At 45.2% G+C, this 19,098-nt stretch overlaps 1 protein-coding gene across 2 annotated transcripts in view; it reads left to right on the forward strand.

Annotated features, from left to right (window-relative positions):
* L3MBTL1 (L3MBTL histone methyl-lysine binding protein 1) overlaps positions 1–19,098 on the forward strand; it is a 1,278,801-nt gene that overhangs the window by 349,573 nt on the left and 910,130 nt on the right. For both annotated transcript variants that reach the window (XM_069652331.1, XM_069652332.1), the window contains exon 6: positions 13,394–13,517. In XM_069652331.1, the coding sequence (XP_069508432.1) occupies positions 13,394–13,517 (124 nt within the window). The remainder of the gene's footprint in view (positions 1–13,393; positions 13,518–19,098) is intronic.

Here is a 19,098-nt window from a genome sequence, read left to right on the forward strand (position 1 = left end):
AATAACAATGGGGTGATTGCATATGAATGCAGTTTGATATGGGTAATTGGATATGCTACCTATAGGATCCGGACATTGCAGCAGTTAGACAGTTAAGGGTGCCGGCAGTAAATGATCGGCCGCAATGGATCAATTTATGCAGTTAGGCACAGAGTCTAAGCATTTAAACACGCAGTAGATGAGCATGGTAATGTCGCAGTTCAGTAGTTGGGTGTGCCTGCCATAAAAGAAACTGCCGTTTTAGAGCAGTTTAAACAGGCACAGACTCTAAATGTATAAACACGCAATAGATGAACACAGCAATGTCGTGGTGCAACTGTTAGGGGTGCCCGAAGTAAGTGAGCTACAACAAAGGATCAGTTACTCAATTTGGTGTGCAGGTAATACAGTTCTATAGCTGTAATACGGAATGGCACACACTGGTGAGTTAGTGGACTGTTCGGCTTTAGTAGAATACAGGGGGGGGGATCATAGATCAGTTTTTGTTTGAGCACACATAGTCCATAGTTTGGGGAGGTGCACAGTTCAAGATCCCAATAAGAGAGTTACACTTTAGTTGTCAGGAAGCCAGGGGCATATAGCACAGAATTGATGCTGGGAAGGCAGCAGCGGGCTCTCCGGTGGATCGCAGACGTGTGGCTTGAAGCAGGTAGTAAGTTTCAGCACAGGTGTGCAATGGCAGCAGGCCAAGGAACAGGGGATAGGTGGTCTCTGTCGTGAAGAGGCGAGATGGGAGCAGCTTCTAACGCTTGCTTTAGAAGGCTAGGTTGGGATATGTTGGCTGTGTGCGGCCTGAGCAATAATGCGGGCTTGAGCCTATATAGAGGAGGTGCAGGGCAGGATTTCATTCTGGTACCCTACTTGTGTTTGAAACGTGGAGCTGCAAGCAGACTTTGCCACAGTTGTCACAGACAGGCACAGATGGGGGCCTAGAGCATTGGCCTTTGGTGGGGGCCTGGCGTTCGCCTGCCGGCTCCCGGATTGGCCCGCTTAAACGGGGGCCAACTAATCAGTGGAGCTTCATGCTGCAGTGTGAAAGTAATTTCAATACGGGTGGCGCGGGCGCCATTTTGAAAAGAGTTATCTTTCATCAGTTGTAAGGGGCATCTTTGGACACACAAAGGAGCATAAAGGCAGCTGCTTCCTTCACCAATGCAACGGTATGCACCAAATCTTGTCATGCCGAAAGTTAGCTTCTACAAATAATTTCTAATCATATTTACAATCAAGTAGCGGTCGATCTGCAATTAGCCCAGGAGCGATTACCTTAAGTATAGGTGCCGGCAACTCCAAGGGCCTGTATAGTGTTACAAAGTGTGGTTGGGGAAGGTGTGGGCCTTATGTACCTTTTCTGAGCCCATTGGTTGCACCTGTGGCTTCAGTTCCAACACCTGTGTGCGTTTACTCCCCCCTTATAGGTGGAGTTAGCTGCACTGTGTTTGTAGCAGAATTATTGCCAATTTCGGACTGTATTTCGCCAGTATTTCCACTTGTAATGTGGCAAAATTAACGTTTTAATTTATGACGCTGATTCCACTGGAGAAGCTAGCACAGATGTATTGTCTAAAAGCCCTGATTCGGCAGAGTGGTAAAACTGGCGGTCATTTCGTTGCTGCCACTTTTTCCACTTGCTGCCGAACTCGCATTGAGGCCCATAGTGCTGTGTGTCACAGACCAACTTTCACTATCGTGCACTGTAGTTGGCAAATCCTCTTCAATTCTGTTTTCCTCTCTGCCATATGGCCCTTCTTTCCTCTGTCACTATCAATGAGTTCCATTCCTATGTTAACACTTGCTGCAAAGGGGGGGAGATGGGAGCGTGCAAGGGGAAGATGCCAGTGTGTGAGTGTGGCCCACGCATGCACTCAGCACTTTAATTATTGCTGCACGGAATAATCTGTTCCCATTCCAATAGAGATGATATTTCGCAATGGACATAAGGGCACAATGGACTAAGAGTGCAGTAATCGCTACACCGAGCAACTTCAACTATCATACATCTACTTGCCCTTTAATTTAGTAAATGTGCCTCATAAATATTTTTCTGTCGACGCTTTTCTATGCGATCATTGTAATCCAAGTATTTCCCAAATGAATCTGTTCACGGGTTATATAACCTGCCTTTGCACAGGGCAACATCACCTGGGGACTGAATGCATTTCTGTTTTTATGCACATCTTTCAAGCTTTCTTCTTCTTGGGCTGCCTTAGCATCTTTATCTCTTAGTGTTGTAATATTTAGTTTACAGGATGCAATTTATTTGCTAACTGTGCACATGTTCCACATTTCTCATCACCTTGGCTTAAGTTGCTATACAATACTGCCCTCTGCTTAGTATTAAGGCAGTTAAGTGGACAGAAAGCTCTTAGCCAGCAGTTTTGGCACACATGCGCGGTTCCGTTAATGGATTAGTTCATGTCAAACAAGCTTTACCTAGTACCAATAGGGAAAGGTATATTCGCCTAAACAAAGTTTGCTAGAGAAAAGGAAAAATAGTAAAAGCTAAGGATTGGGAACACTGTGGGGCAAGATGTATATTTTTCCTGAAAAGAAAAAAAGACCCCCCTGATTCTTTCGTCCCATGCCTTTGTTTTCTTATTTATTCACCAACTAATCCAGGTCTGCATTCTTCCATATCCCCGAAGTGATAAAATTAGAAGAGTCCATAAAAAGTATTATTTGGCAATTAAATTAGTACAATTCCCACACTGCCTTGGATGAAAGGCTCTAGTCATATGAAGTTAAGGATCTTAGTAAGTTGTGGAGTCACATGTGTATTCAATCACCTAACTGGTTCACAGACCTGATGGAGAACCTGGAGCTGACCTTTGGATGTGGCAGAAGTGAACTTTCCTGACCCGTAAGTGCAATATTGAATCCTGCCGGCCAGAGGAATTCCTTCTTGTTTCATTTAGGAAATATATTTTTTATTATGGTGGTGGTTATTTTTTAACCTGTATTGTAAGTATTTAATTTGATTATTTTGTTGACTTGCGAATCTCTTGACAAATGAAAACCAATGGTTACAAAACACATTGTGATTTTCATGAAGTTACAGAATGAATATACATTGACTTGAATTCATGATTGCTGAAAGAAAAAAAAGAATTTCAAATGTGCAACATCTTGATTGCAGTTCTTTGAAATTGCGTGTGGTCCGGAGGGTGATGGAGTGAGACACGCCCATTTCTGCATAATCAGTTAATTACCCTGAGCCTGGGGTGTCTGACCTGCACCAACACCATAAGGAATAATAACAAGTGCGAATGCCCAGTCTTTATTTGTTATCGATTCAACCCATGCCCCAACTAACTGTGGATAGGCAAGTGAGGAAGTAGGAAATGTCTGGAGCAGTGTACAGGTGTTATGGATATGAGTCAAACTCAAAGCCCAGCTTAGCATTTTTCATAATGTTCTACTGAAGGGCAAGGATTCATCTCGGAAGGGCAGGTATACATTTGATGGTTTCAGGGTGTCTGGGGGTGAAACACCTCTGCTCACCTCTTCTTTCCCTTTTCCACTTTAAGGAAGTCATCTTTTGTGTCTCATGATTTAGTTAAAGAAACGTACATCTCAGAAAAATGGCCGGTCTACCCCAGCCACCCATATTTTTCCAAATGCCTTCTATGACTTGTCCAATAGTACATGGAATTCGTTATCTATTTTTTGACTGTTCATGAAACCTTGTTGTTTAAAAGAAAAAAATTGATTTAACCTACACAGATTTGAAACATTACAATGCTTACAGTTACGTTACTTGCATTTCGATTATACAGATGTGGGTGTAATTGGGCGTTGGTATACATACATTACAATACTTCTTGACCGCTTTCGCTTAAGGTTCTCTCATTTAGGTATTGTCTGAATCCTCCCCAAATATCTTCCATGCGACATGTTATAAGTAATAAACTAGGGTATACCTCTACATTATCGTTTGCCCAAGTCATATCACTCATCCATTCTTGCATCCTAGGAGATTCCCTACTCTTCCAATGCCCGCTTCAACCAAGAGCAGGCCTAGGTTCAATAGCCTGCGCCGGATTGGGTTAATTTTGCTCACACAACCCAGCACACATAGCCCTGGCTCCCAATCTATAGGGTGGTCCAGCATTTCTTCTATCGCTTTGCACACATTCGCCCAGTTCTTAGCAAGTATGTTACAAGACCATAACATGTGGAGTATGCTTGCCTCCTCGTTTCCACACCTGGGGCATTTTCCGGTTACTGTAGTGTACATGTTCTTGAGACGGGCGGGGGTGAGATGCACTCTGTTTATAATTTTAAAATGGATTAGTCGGTACCTGGAATTACAGGAGATGTGTTTCGTTAAGCCGCATAATTGTGTCCAGAGTGTGTCTGTGAGGGAAATCCCCAGGTCCTTCCCCCACTCCTCCTTAATATCCGGTGCCAGTACCTTCCAGGTTGACGGCATGATTTTATACAGTGCTGAGGCCGACTTCTTCTGTGTGCTGACAGATAGTACGTACCCAAGGCTAGGGTGTGAGGGGTGTTATTTGGGGAAACTATCCCACTTTGCTGCTATTGCCGAACGCAGTCGGAGATATTGTAGTTTCTGCAGCGGGGTATCACCTACAATTACCCTTTTCTCGTCCTAGCTTATAAATTGGCTCTCACTGTATAGATATCTGAAATTATGTATGCCCTTGCTTCTCGCCAGTGCACGACCAGATTTTCATCTTGTGTTGGGGGCCGGTATTGTGTGCCCCATATAGGCAGGTTCGAGTTATACATCACCGTATTTCTGGGGTGGCCAACTAACCTGGCCCATGTTCTTTGTGTGATCAGGGCAGGGTCTATTTGGTTATCGCCCTTTGTCTTCCCTTCAGCCAGGTCATGTAGGAGACTCGCTGGGTCTCTCCCTTGTGTTTCAAGCGCCACGTCGGACGCAACTGGGCCATCCTCCACCCAGTACACTGTGTAATAAGCCTTTGTGGACAGAAAGTATAGTTCAAAGTCGGGAGCTGCTAGACCGCCTTGCTCATATGTCATCGTTAGCCGCCTCCAGCTCGCTCGTGCCTGCCCCTTCTATATAAACGTTGAGCATGCCCCTTGTATCCTTGAGAGGAGGGATCTCCCTGGCCACGGTGGTACTGTGCTGAACAGGTACAATAGTTTAGGGAGTATGATCGTTTTGATCAATGCAAGACGGCCCATAAGTGAACTTGGAAGGTGAGTCCAGCGGTTAGGTTTAGTGCAGAGCACTACAACTAGATCACTGTAGTTGAGGGTGCGTGCTATTTCTAACCCAGGTGCCCATTTGACACAGTGCAGTTCCGTGGGTTCCCCGTTGCATCTGTCAGCGGGAATATCTCGGATTTAGTGGTAGTCAGTCTGAGGCCAGAGTAATTCCCAAATTCACGTACAGCAGGTGTCTCTCGGGTTCTCTCACATACAGCATGATATTGTCTGCGTATACGGTTATGAGTTCTACTATTGTTATTCCTACCTGGCTGTGAAGGCCAGCCAGTGGCTTTATCACCAATGCGAACAGCAATGGAGACAGCGGGCAGCCTTGCCTCGTATCCCCTGCTAATTCTAGAATTGGCGATAGTTTCCTGTTAACGCTCACCCTTGCATACGGCTGTGTGTAAAGTATACAGACCCATTTGATGAAGATTGGACCAAGCCTGTAGTTGCTTATGACTCTAAATAAAAAGAGCCAGTAAGCAGTGACGAAGGCCTTCTGCACATCTAGGGCAACTGTGGTCCCCTTGGAGTTTTTTGGGATCTTTGCTGATATGTTACAGCACCTCTGTATGTTAGTCGCTGTGGATCTGCCTTGTATGAATCCCTCTTAGTCATGCGTCATATAAAACCTTGTAGTTTTTGATTCCCTTATGTTTTGTCTTGAAATTTTATTTTGGATTACTCCATTAACATAAAATACATGCAACAAAATTGTAGCACACCATCATCCCCTTTGTGAGACAGTCAATTCTCCACAACAAACAATAATTAATAAAAGAGGATTAAAATCAACATATAAAACAAATAAAAACAATGTTCAGTAGACATCTATTATAACGTGCTGAATTGCTTGGACAAACACTGCCTTTTGATGGCTTTAAACTAAAGCCAAAGTGTGTATTTTCAGCCTCCTTATATTAAGTGTCCTGTCAATAAACCTCACCAGGTTCCAAAGAAACCCAAGCTCAATACAGTTCATCAATTCCTTCGTTTCCTTGCAAGATCTGGTATGATGCTACAAAGAAATGTGGCTTTAGTCACCCAATACTCTTGCAGCGGTAGAGTGGGCAGATCAAGAAGAAGTAGGCCAACTCTTCATCCAGCTCCATACCACACAGACATTTTGGTGAGGCTCTATGCCATCTTGCTTTTTTAAAGAGCAGGTGTACATTTAATCGAGCAATAATTAAAAGCCTCTTGTCAGGTTCTCCTTAACCTCGACGTACGAGGCCAGCAAAGGAAAGGCTTTAATTCTTTGTGCAGCCAATGCCCTCTCTCTACACCAGGGGAGTTGCTAGGTCTGGAAAAGACCCGGGGCTAAGCTGATGTCGGAACTGTTGGGACTGGGGGCTAGCTAGTCTTTTGGCTGTAGCTTCTGAGATTCTATCCGGGGCTACAACCAAAAGATCAGGGGCTGTAGCCCCCTTAGCCCCCCCCTAGCAACGCCCCTGCTCTACACAAACATTTTTGACTGCTTTAACTTGTGTCAAATTCTCCATACATGTATCTGCCCCACATCCAACAACTAACTCCTCCCCGAGCTCACTTCCATTTACCAGAGATACTTTGTCCCTACTCACTGAGTCCTCCATCTCCAAGAATCACATCATTGTATTTGGGTTATCAGAGATCCCGTTTTGGAGTAGAACATCAGATATCTGGACTGTGCCAGGGATGCAATACTCTGTAGCTGTAATTCTATTTTTAAAGCACTATTTAGGCATCCAGGCAATAAACATAAAATTTGGCGCAGACATTTTGACTGTACCGTGTCTATAAGATTACAGTTTCCATGGTGCCATATTTCGGTACCATAAAGCATCAGTGAAGTCATTTTTAGTTTTAAAACCTCCATACATTTGTCAAACCTGAGTGCTCCATATCGGTAATAGAATCTTAGGAGCCCTTTGAGTCTAACCGTTGCTCATTCTGCCTGGTATTCAATATGTGCTGCCGAACGGCCATTGCTAGTAAACTTTAATCCAAGGTAGGCATAATAATTCACCACTTCAGTTGGGTCCCCTTTCAATTCCCATCTAAAGGGTCTCCCCCTTTTCCCAAAGATCATGATTTTAGTTTTACTTTTGTTTAATTTTAACTTGTGGTGTTCCAAAAAGTCGTTGGCATAACCAAGACCTTGGTTCAAACATATGGAGTTAAGGCCAAAATGATTGTGTCGTCAGCATAGAGTAGTGCGCTATACACTTTGTTTCTCAGCCTAGGTGAGAATGCGTTATTACACCTGCCTGGGTTGAAATCTGGCATAAAGAGAATAAGTAAAAAGGGGACAACCCTGCTTTACCCCCTTGTTAATCTCAATATATGATGTGTTTACTCCTACACCACCATACCTGGCTGCTGTCATGGTGCCCACATAGCATAGTTGCACCAATCTGAGTAACCCTGGCAGAATCCCAATAGCATTCAGTTTGATCCACAGAGTGCCACTGTCAATGGCGCCAAATGCTTTTTCCAAATCCGGGAAGACTGTGTAGATGGAACCTCCCTCCAGACGACATTATTTATCTAGGATTGTGGTAAAAATGAAGCAATTATCTGTGGTTGCTAAACCCCCCCCTAAAGCCCACCTTAGAAGACTTTAGGACGTTATCCTCGGAAACTCATTCTTCCAACCTACCCAAGATACTCTTGGAGTAGATTTTAGATCTAGTGTATAGTAAAGAAATTGATCTATAGCAGTGAACATCGTCTGGATTTCCTTTTTTTTAATAGTGGGATGATTATTCCTCTCTCTAAAGGGTCAGGACCCAAGAGGCCTCCTCAATTACTTCAAATAGTTCAACTAGAATCAGCACCAACCTATTAGAGAACCCCACAAAAATATTTGATGTCAGCCCATCCATACCAGCAGGTTTCCCCTTTTTCAGTTGCTTGAAAACCAAAGAAATGGTTGACTCGGTGAACCCGATCTTGCTATTAGGACCGGTACAGTGGGGTTGAGCCTCACCCAGTTTATTGATCTATTTATTTATTTATTTGTTTGTATAGCGCGCCAAGCCCTCAGACATCTGGGTGCATTACTTAGGTTACACAGGTACATAGTTACATTGTCATTGTACATAGGCAGAAGGGAACATACGGAATAATACAGAAAAATAGCAGTCAAGATTATGTACATATGAGAAGTTGTATCGGCAAGGTGCAATAATTACAACAGTGCTGCAGAGAGAATATATACAGTTAGGCGTGACAGGTTGGTAGTTGGTTAGTCGGTTTCCTGGTAGCTGAGCCAGTTTTTAGCTTGGATTCTGAATATTGTGAATGATGGTTCTCTTAGGTTAGTGGGTTTGGAGTTCCACATTTTGGCAGCAAGGACAGGGAAGCTGCTGCCTCCCGATTTTTGTCTGTTATATCTCGGGATTGAGAGACCGTTCAGTTGCTCTGACATAGTGGGTCGTTTGGGTTACCTTCTGGCGAATTTGCACGCAAGGTAGTTCGGTGCTGAGTTGGTTAAGCACTCATGCGTGAGGGTCAAAGTTTTAGGAGAGATTGTGTAAGTAATTGATAGCCAACGGGAGTTGCATCTCGTTTCCGAAATGTGATGAGATCTGGGTATGTTGAAGGCCGCTCTCAGGGCATTGTTTTGAAGGACCTGAAGTTTATTCAAGTTGCGTTTGCTGGTGTCTAGGTAGAGTGCGTTACAGTAATCCAATTTTGATATTATAAGCGCTCTCGCTAGTGTGGAGCAGCTGCTGGTGAGAGGAAGGGTCTACATGAGTTTATAAGCTTACAAGTGTATGCTGTGGCTGAGGAAGTAGTGTTCACTTGTTTCGTTAGGGTGAGAGTGGAATCAAGATAAACACCAAGTGTCTTGACATTTTTAGAAACCAGGATATTTATGCTGTCTATGGTGAAGGATTTGAAGGTAGTCTCTAGTTTGTTTAAATTAGCTTGTGAGCCGACCAGTAGCAATTCGGTCTTCTCATCATTGAGGCAGATGCCATGAGTGGCCATCCATGTCTGAATGATGAGATAGATTTTGTTTAGTAGTTTGGAGTCATTATGGTGATTGCCTGATCTGGGGATGAGGACCTGGGTGTCATCCGCATAGTTAGTATAGGTGGCACCCAGATTATCCAAATCATCAAACAGTGGCTTTGTAAATATGTTATAGAGTGTTGGCGCCACACAAGACCCTTGTGGAACGCCGCACGTCACTGGTGCCGGATTGGCCGATGCTGTAGGAGAGGAGACTCTCATTGTTTGTTTGTCTAGAAATGATTGAACCAGGTCTGTGGCTTTCTCAGAGAAGTGGGATGCAGCGGTTAGGTGGTTGCAAAGGACTTCGTGGCTGACAAGGTCAAACACAGCTGACAAGTCTAGCAAGAGGAGGAGTGTTATGTTGCCTTTTGTCCTTTTGGTCATTGATCTGTGTTTTAAGGTCAATTAGAGCAGTTTCCTTCCCATGTCTGGGTCTGAACCCGCATTGTCGCAGGCCTAAGAGGTTATTTGTTTCGAGATGAGTCTGTATTTGCAGGTAGGCTGCCCTGTCCAGAATTTTCAGCAAGCATGGTACTGTAATGATAGGCCTATAATTAGGGATGTCAGGGTCTAGGTTACTCTTTTTTAAGAGTGGGAGGACCCAGGCATCTTTTAGGTTGGTAGGTACTGTGCTTGTCCAAAAGGAGGAATTTTATAAAGGATGTGATGGCTGGTGCCAGTTCTTTTGCTCCTTCTTTAATGATAGTTGCAGGACAAGAGTCGCCCTGGCAACTAAATGATTTTAGGCCAAGGATTATTTTCTCCACTTCAGGGATGGATAAAGGTGTTAATTTGAAAGGGATGCAATGTTTCCCTGTTGGATCTTTGGGTTTTGAAAGGCTTGTGCCAGGACTCATGTTTCGTTTTTTTCTTTTCTAGTTTAGATTGTAGCAGCAATATTTTGTAAAGTTAGCTGCTTGTATTTTGGAGCACCATGCTCTGTCTTTGGTGCAGGTCTCAGTGGGGGTGGGGGCAGATAGGTGATTCCAGCTCTCTGAGAATTTTGAATAATTCTTTAGTGCCAGATTTGGCATTACAGAGCTGTTAAAGGATTCACTTTTGGAATTTAGGATGGCTTGTTTGTGTTACTTTGCATATTTTAAGAAGGTGTCTCTATTGGAGGTAAAGCTGTAATTTTTCCAATTAGATTCTGCCTTTCTTTTGTTATCACGTAAGATTGTAAGGCTGGGCGTGAACCAATTGTTGAGATGCGCTAGCGGTTTGGCTTTCTGTGCTTTCAATGGAGCAATAGCGTCTATGGCTTGGTGTGTCACAAGTTTCTCCCCTGTTTCTCTTTACTTGCGACCTTCTTGGAAGTGGCTTCCTTCTTTCGTACTGTTCGAGACTTGTATAAACCTGGGCGCGGGTCTTCGGATTCCAGCGTGACTTCCCGGGCTGTTCTTCGGTTAGCGTTCAGTATCCAGGAGGGAGATGGAGATAGAGATCCAGGCTCGGAGCGAACCGAAGCGCCGGAGGACGGAGCACAGGATAAATTCAGGAATGACCCACGGAAAGGAGGTAAGGAAGGGAACAAACGGGTTTCCAAGGATAGGAAGAAGGGAAAAGGAATCAAAAAAGAGCACGGAAGCGAACTCCGACAACACACGTCTAACTACTCCAAGCAGTAGCGTTGAGACGCGCAGCGCCGCGGGGGCGTGGCTGTTTTCTAGGAAGTCGAACGCAATGCGCAAGGGCTCGTGAGCAGCGTTTCGGAACTGTCGGCCATGTTGGAAGGATCACGGAGTTCATACCGCGGTGCATCATGGACCAGGAAGTCCAGAATGGACGAATCCGACGGTTCATGACATGGTGAAGCGTCTGGTTGTAGAAGTACGCAAAGGTGGATGGGTCTGTTTCAGTTTTGGAGTAGTTTAGGATTGGCTGTAGGAATGGGCGTATATTTTTTAGTGCAATGTTTTGTTATTTCTTGTTATTGCTGGAGGAGCTAGGACTTTGGCTATGTGAGGTTGTGGGCCAAATTGTATGGTGAACATTATGGAATGGTGGTCCTCGAAGCACAAGGTGAGTTGGAGAAGATGTTGGTTTCGCAGTTGAGGTTGGTGATCCAATCGAGGATTCTGCCTTTCTTATGAGTAGGTTTAGTGACGCGATGGGAGAAACCTAGTTCTGAGATAGTTTGCTAAGGTGTTGGCAGCGGTATCATTAGGGTCTAGGAAGCCAAGGTTGAGGTCGCCTAGTAGCATGATTTGGGATTTAGGTTTGGAATCGGTTGCTAGGAGTTGTAACATGTCATCTTCAAATGAGGATATGGGACCAGGTGGTCTGTAGACCAAATTAATTTTTAAAGTGCGTGTGGCTGAGAGCGTGAGTTTCAGTGACAGTAGTTCCGCAAATGGAAGAGGGTGGTGGGGGAGAGCTCTCATGCAAATGACAGCGATGCCGCCGCCTTTGGATGTTTCTCTGTCAAGTCTTTAAAATCGTGTAGCTGTCTTGAATTACTAGTGTGAGTGAAGGGCCTGCTCTGTCACGGCTAGGAAGTCAATTTGATTGGAAGTAATGAGGTCAGCTACGTCTAGGGCGTGTGCTGTCAGAGATCGGGCATTGATAAGTGCTCCTTTGATCAGGGTGGTCTTGTTGCTGGGCATGGTCAGGTTGGCTATGGTCTTGGTAAATGTAGGAGAGCTAGGGGTCTTGGGAGTCTTGTAAGGCTTCCGTATTTTACTAGTTGACGTTATAGCCTTGATTGGCGATTTTATGTGACTTGCGCACATAAAAGATCTTCTGAAAGTGGACCATCTGTTGTGATGTTACTCACTGATCCTGTAATATCATTGCCTCTTCCTTGTTTAACGTAAGTTTATAGTGTGTGATCTACTTTACATTAATTGTACATAGTTATTCCTTCTCTATACTTGTACATAGTTTACATCATTCTTAGAATCTATGACATCTAGATCTTAGCCATTTGGAATTGTTATGGCTTGAGATCTAAGCATCCAGAACAGTTGAGAGAAGACCCTGAAGGGGTCAGCCACAGCCTTACCTGTATGCCCAAATAAAGCTCTCAACAGTTTCCTGATTGTGTCCTAGGAATACTTTCTGGTGATCCATCTACTTTATTACACCATCCACCCATTCTTACCAATTGTCCCACTTTGTAAATGGCCCCCTTTTCCCAGCCCTTAGCAACCAGTCTCCAGAATAGCCTTGGCCATTAGAGCTTACCGCTTGAGCTAATAAGTTCCATTGCTTTTCTACGTGCTCCAGTTTCTTACTTTTCAGTAGCATACAAAATTATTTTTTCAGTCTGAATTTTTGATCGGCTTGTACGGTCTCCCCCTTAAGTGCCTTGTGTAAGGCTTTCTTTCTGGCCTGACATTGAGTGTCGAATCGGGGGTATTGGTTTGTTTATATGCTGTCTTCCTCATAAGAACTTTCTGGGATTTACATTAATTTGTTTGTGACCATATCTGTTAGCAGTTCAAAGGATGCCACTACTTCTTCTGACGCTTGCCCTTTTGCCAGGAGTATTTGCCGCTGACTGATAATGTCATCAGCATAAAGGCAACTAGTGATGTCATCAGCATAAAGGCAACTAGTGATGTGTTCCCCATCTGCGAACGCTATATGTGGTACGCTCGTCTCAGTCATATTGCACTTCATATCTAGGGAGTACTAAACGAGAAACCAAAGGCAAATGATCACTCCCCCCCCCTCCCCCAGCCATCTACAACCCCCCCCCAGTCTGCCACCCAAAAGTCTGTTGCCCAACTAAAGAGGTAACAGTCCACGATCATAATTGATGATGGAAGAATAAAGGACGCTATTAAAAGTGTGCCTGGGCGGTGTGTTCCACAGAAACCTGCCTTAAACTCAACCTGGGTGTACTCGGATATGAGGGTTGCTAATTCTATGCCCCCTCGATCGGGATCCGCTAAAGAGTTTTGATAAGGCAATTTAGCACTATCAAAAATAGTGAATGCAAAAAAAGGAATAGATACTGAAGAAGGGGACGGGGACAACTGTAAACGAGGGGCGATAAGAGACGAGAAAGCTCCAGGGTTTTGTATAACAGCAGATATGCATGCCCGACCTCAGCCTTCTTGTGGCCTTGACAAGAAGCACTGTATGGGGTGAAGCATTATGTTTGGATGCATTGATTATTAGCGTAATAGCTTGCTGTCAGTTCTTTAATGACCACATCAATATGAATTTACTGCAGATCTGTGATCGTGGAGAAAGCCAGTGGGGGTACTGTCACCAGTGACTGCCTAAAACCCGTGAAAAAGCGCAAACGGAAGGAGTACCAGAGCCTGTCGGAGGACGAGTCGGAGTCAGAGCAAATGGTGAGGGTTCACGAGGGACGTATGCTAAATGGGGCCTGGGCAGAAATAAAGATATGTGCTGTAAGTGAATGTCACAACCACGTGGTTCCAAAAGGGGAATTCCTTTTACCTGTGTTTTCACTGTGTCTGGTCCTTTCTTACTTAACACTCATACGAATGCCATCACATAATCACTTTTCAATTAATTATATTTCTATTCTATGTGCAAGATACTCCCAATTTGGGAAAGATGTGTGCGGCCCCGGAAGCAGGTTGCAGCATATGGTGTAAGTCCAGGAGCTGTGAGGTACAGTCTTAGACCTGTGTGTGGTACTGCCTCATATTTTTCAGACAAAATTTGCTCAACATTCTAGGTTCTCCATTGTGCACCTCCTATGCTGAAAATACTTTCCTAACAATCCGGGTACTCCCTATTGGTGAGGACGTCCCTTGCACAGTTTCTGAAGGATTCCTGGGGTTTGTGAAGGAGAATGATGCTTACTGCATAAGTGGAGTGTTCTTAATAGCATATTTACTCCTTGGCCAAATTCCAGATAGATTAACGGGTATTCAGCTACAGCTGAATAGCTTTTTTTGTGTTAATAGACTGGTTAACTTGCTAAACATATTTGATAGAGGCAATTTAGCTCACTCTTGTGCATTTGTGTCCCACATTTTTTTTTTTAAACATATCTTTATTATTTTCATTGGGCATAAACATAACAATAAAAAAAACGGAACTTTGTACCAACATTTCACCCCCAACTCTCCCTCCCCCCTCCCACCCAGGGACCATGTGACTTGATTCGTGGATTTCTTTATGCATTGAAAATGTCCGTGACCCTTATGTTGTGTGGGCACCATTGATCCATAAAGTCTGACTGCAGATGTTCCTGGACCCCGCCCCATTCTTTGGTGAACCTGTTCTTAGTGCCTTGGATTATGTGAGTGACTTTTTCCATTGCTAGCTGCGCCCATACTTTTTGAAGCCACATAAATATTAGCGGTGTATCCTTCTTTTTCCAATTTTGGGCAATTGTTGTCCAAGCCGCGATGAGAAGTCCCATAAAGCTTCTCCGTTGTGCTTTCGTGTATCTTCTTGTAGTGTCATCTCCCATGCCACACATCCATACGCTCTCATCTAGTTGTCCCACATCTGGAAATATCTTGCCCATTTCTCCCTTAACTTCTTCCCAGAACGGCACTATTCCTTTGCAGTCCCACCAGATGTGTCTCCACGTCCCCACTTCTCCGCACTCCCTCCAGCAAAGGTTTGATGTTCCTGGGAACATAGTATGCAGTCTCTCGGGCGTGTAGTGCCACTGAGTCACTATTTTGATCCACATTTCTCTCATCTGCACCGCTCTTGTCAGTTTGGGGATTTGGGCCCAAATGTCCTCCCACTGTTTTCTCGTGAGTTCCCTTCCCATCGTTTTATCCCATTTGCGCATATATGCCCATTTGATCTCTTCACCTTGTTTGTTTATAAAGTAGTATAGTGTCAATATCCATTTCTTTGCCCCTGAGTTGGTTGTGATGTATTTCTCAAATGGGGTTAGGGTTCTCGTTGCCGCCTTCGCTATTTCGGGAGTTTTTAGCCAGTGCTTAAGTTGTTCATAACTGTATCTATTCCGTGTGGTTCTTTTTGGGAGTGTGAGGCATGATTCGTATTGAATAATTTCATTGTTGCGGAACATTTCCCCTATTTTCGTTATACCCTCCTCCTCCCAGTTGTCTGATGCACCCTGCTCCAACCCTGGCGGAAACTGCGGATTCCTCCATATGGGTGTGAATGGGCCTAATGTGTTGGTCATTGCGCCCTTTCTTGTTTGGGTGTCCCATGCCTCCAGGGTCGTGCTCAGTATTGCGCTGAACCCTATGTTGGGATCTCTGTGTTGTTTCTGCTTCCAGAGTAGTTCCACTAGTGGGGTTCTGGCCACCGCCCTATCTTGTGCTGCCCATATCTGTTGTGGGTCTTCTCCCAGCCATTCCCGTAGCACCTTTAGTTGGGCCGCTTGGTAGTATTTTTGAAAGTGGGACAGTGCCATCCCTCCTTCCCTAGTTGACGATGTTAGGACCGCCCTAGAGAGCCTCGGAGTTTTCCCCTTCCTCACAAAATTTGAGACTACCCTCAGGAGTGATTTGAAGAAGGAGCGGGGGATCCCCACCGGCAGGGCTTGGAAGTGGTATAGGAGCTTTGGGAGAATGGTCATTTTTACCGCCTGAATTCTACCCCACCATGATATCAGCAATGGGTTCCATCTTTCCATGTCTCTTCGAACGTTTGTAAGTAGCTGCGGGTAGTTTTTCTTGTACAGTTGGTCTACCTTGTGTGTGAGAGTGATTCCCAGGTATTTGATACCCTCCTCCGCTATTTTGAGGTTGTGTGTCCTTGCTTCTCTCTTAATTCTATCCCCGTCACCTGCCAGTATTAGAATTTCTGATTTGTTTTTGTTGATTTTTAACCCCGAGATGGCCCCGAAGGTTTCTAGCTCTCCCATTGCTGCGGCCAGCGACCGGTCCGGCTCCTCTAATGCCAGCAGCATATCGTCCGCATAGGCGGTAATCTTGTGTTGCATGCCTGCCATCTCTATCCCCTTGACATTCGCTGCTTCCCTAATTTTTATCAACAGGGGTTCTAGGAATATAGCATATAATAGGGGGGAGAGTGGACACCCTTGTTTTGTTCCCCGGGATATGTACACCTTTTCTGATACCTCCCCATTGACGGCCACTCTGCAAGTTGGGGCGTTGTAGTTTGCTTTAATTCTGGCTATAAAATGTTCCCCAAATCCCATACATTGGAGTGTCTTAAATAGTATGGACCATTCCACCCGGTCGAATGCTTTTTCTGCATCCAGTGCCAGGAGAATTGCTGGGATTCTCTTTATACCAATCTTTTCCACCAGATGGGTGACCCTTCTGAGATTGTCGTGTGTTTGTCTCCCTGGGATAAAACCTGATTGATCTTGGTGAATTAATTTTGGAAGAAGCGGGGAGAGCCTAGCTGCTAAAATCTTGGTGTATATTTTGGCATCTATGTTTATCAGTGAGATTGGTCTGTATGAGGCCGGGGAGGATGGGTCCTTCCCTAGTTTGTGAAATACCAGGACCTTCGCTTCGTTCATGGTGGGGGTCACATTGCCACTTTCTTTAAAGGAGTTCAATAACTTGGTTAGAACCGGGGTCAATTGGTTCGCATATTTTTTATAAAATGGGGCCGTATAGCCATCCGGGCCTGGGGCTTTATTTTTCGGAAGTTTATTTATAGCATTTCTAACTTCTTCTTCCCTTATGGGGACTTCTAGGGCCTGCTTGTCTGCCGGTGAGATTTGCTGGAATGTGAGGGAATTCAGATATGTGTCCTGTGCGTCTGCCTCCGGTTGGTCTGTGGTATATAGTTTTTGGTAGTATTCTCTGAAGACTTCCCCTATGTCTTGTGTGCGTGTAAAGTGTTCCCCTTTCATATTTGTGATATTTTTGATTGTTATGTCTTTCTGTTTGGCCCGCAGTTGTCTCGCCAGCAACGTATCTGCTCTATTTTCTTTTATGTAATACCTTTGTCTTAGGTATAGAAGGCTCCTTTCCGCTCCTTTTGTGCGCAGCATTTCTAGCTGGCCCTGCGTGTGTCTAAGAGTCCTCTGAAGTTCCCTGGAGGGTTGTGACAGTATTTTCCCTTGTATCTCAGTAATTGACCTTTCCAGTTATTTTTCCCACATCGCCCTCTGTTTCTCCTTTGCTATTTTCAGTGCCATTAGTTTCCCTCTGATCACTGCTTTGAACGCCTCCCAGACTGTGGAGATTGAAACTTCCCCTGTGTCATTGTCCGTGAAGTATTCTTCTATCATTCCCCTTATGTTTTCCCCCGTGACCTTGTCCTGGATTATGTCCTCCGGCAATCTCCACCTCCACAGACCTTTAGATTTCCCCTGAAGTTTCATATCGAGCCACAAGGGTGCATGATCCGATAGTGCGATTGCCCCTTTTTCCACCTCCTGGATTCTGCCCATGAGGCCCACCGATGCCCAGAGGTAATCGATTCGTGACATCGAGTTGTGAACATGTGAGAAGTAAGTGTACCCATTTTGGTCCCCCCTGAGTTCCCTCCATACATCACTCAGGGCCATTTGGTCCATTTGCTGCTTAAGTCGTTTTGATGGGGCCCCCTGGCTATATGCCCCTCCTGTGCTTCTGTCCCTTTGTGGGTCCCACGCCATATTCAAATCTCCTCCCAAGATCACTTCCCCTCTTGCAAAGGATTCTAATTTGTCTAGGGTGTCTCTTAGAAAGCCGTCCTGTCCCACATTGGGCGCATATACTGACGCTAGGGTGATCCTCTGCCCCTCCAGCAGCACATTTGCGAACGCATACCTCCCCTCCTTATCTGAGATGGAGTTCTCCAGTACGGCGTCCCTCCCGGTCCTCATTGCTATGATGACTCCCGCCCTCTTGTCTGTGGCGTTAGCTTGGACCCATATTGTATAACCCCTTATCCTTGCCTTTTGTTTGTCTCTTGCTCTTATATGCGTTTCTTGTAGGAGAAGGAGGTCCGCCCCTTCCCTTTTGAGTAATTTCTCCAGCTTCACCCTTTTTGCGGGATGATTCATCCCTCGTATGTTATAGGTCACTATACGTATCTTCCCCATTTTGTTTGGTGTAAGTTCAGAGTATTTGACAACCCTTCCTTCTCCGCTGCCCACTGTCTGTTGTCCCGATCCCTATTTCCCCGCCCTCTTAACACCCACCCCCCTCCCAACTGGTAACTAGAACTGAACCAAACTTGTTGCCCCCGAGTAGGGCTTGGGTTCCTACTGATGCCCAGGCGTTGCGCCCGAGGCTCCCTGCCCTCCTTCCTCTCGGGGGCTACGTGTGTGGGGGCTCCTAAACCCCACATAATTGTCTTATCTTACCCGATTCCAAGCCGGAGGGTCCATCCCGGACCGCCTTCTTCAGTTCTAGTGCAGCTGCTGTGTTTTCTCTCGCCGCCTCACCAGAGTTTGGTGCGATGTCGCTTGGCACCCTCCGTTCTCTCTGTGTCTTTCCTCTTTTCATGTCTGCTTCCCACGGCTTTCTCTTCCTTTGACTGGTCTATTGTGTTTGATCATTTCCCATCCTTTTGGTCTTCTCCTTTGCTCTCCGCTGGGTGCCGCTTGTTCCCCGTCCTCCGTATCGCCCTGTAGGTCCATTATGCTGAGGCCTTCTTCCCAGGTGGTTGCTCTCCGCTATTTCCCTTCCCATGTAAACGTTAGCCCGAAGGGGAAGGTCCACTTGTATCGAATTTGTTTCGCCTGTAGGGCCTTGACTAGTGGGGCCATCGCCCTTCTCTTCTGCAGTGTAATCAGTGCCAGATCTTGGTACAATTGTATTTCTTGACCGTTCATTCTTATGTGATCCATATCTCTGGCTTTCCTCAGGATTTGTTCTTTTTGCGGGTAGGAGGTAAGTGCCACCAGGACGTCCCTTGGCCTCTCCCCTGGTGCCCCCGATCTTTTTGGCCCGACCCTGTGGACTCTGTCGACTCCAATTGTATCTGGCTCTGCTGCATCTATGATATTGCTGAACACTTCCTTAACTGCCGACATGAGGTCTCTGTCCTGTACTG

This window comes from Ambystoma mexicanum, chromosome 3p, assembly GCF_040938575.1.
Source record: "Ambystoma mexicanum isolate Mex_15411 chromosome 3p, UKY_AmexF1_1, whole genome shotgun sequence".
In the NCBI taxonomy this organism is placed as follows: domain Eukaryota; kingdom Metazoa; phylum Chordata; class Amphibia; order Caudata; family Ambystomatidae; genus Ambystoma; species Ambystoma mexicanum.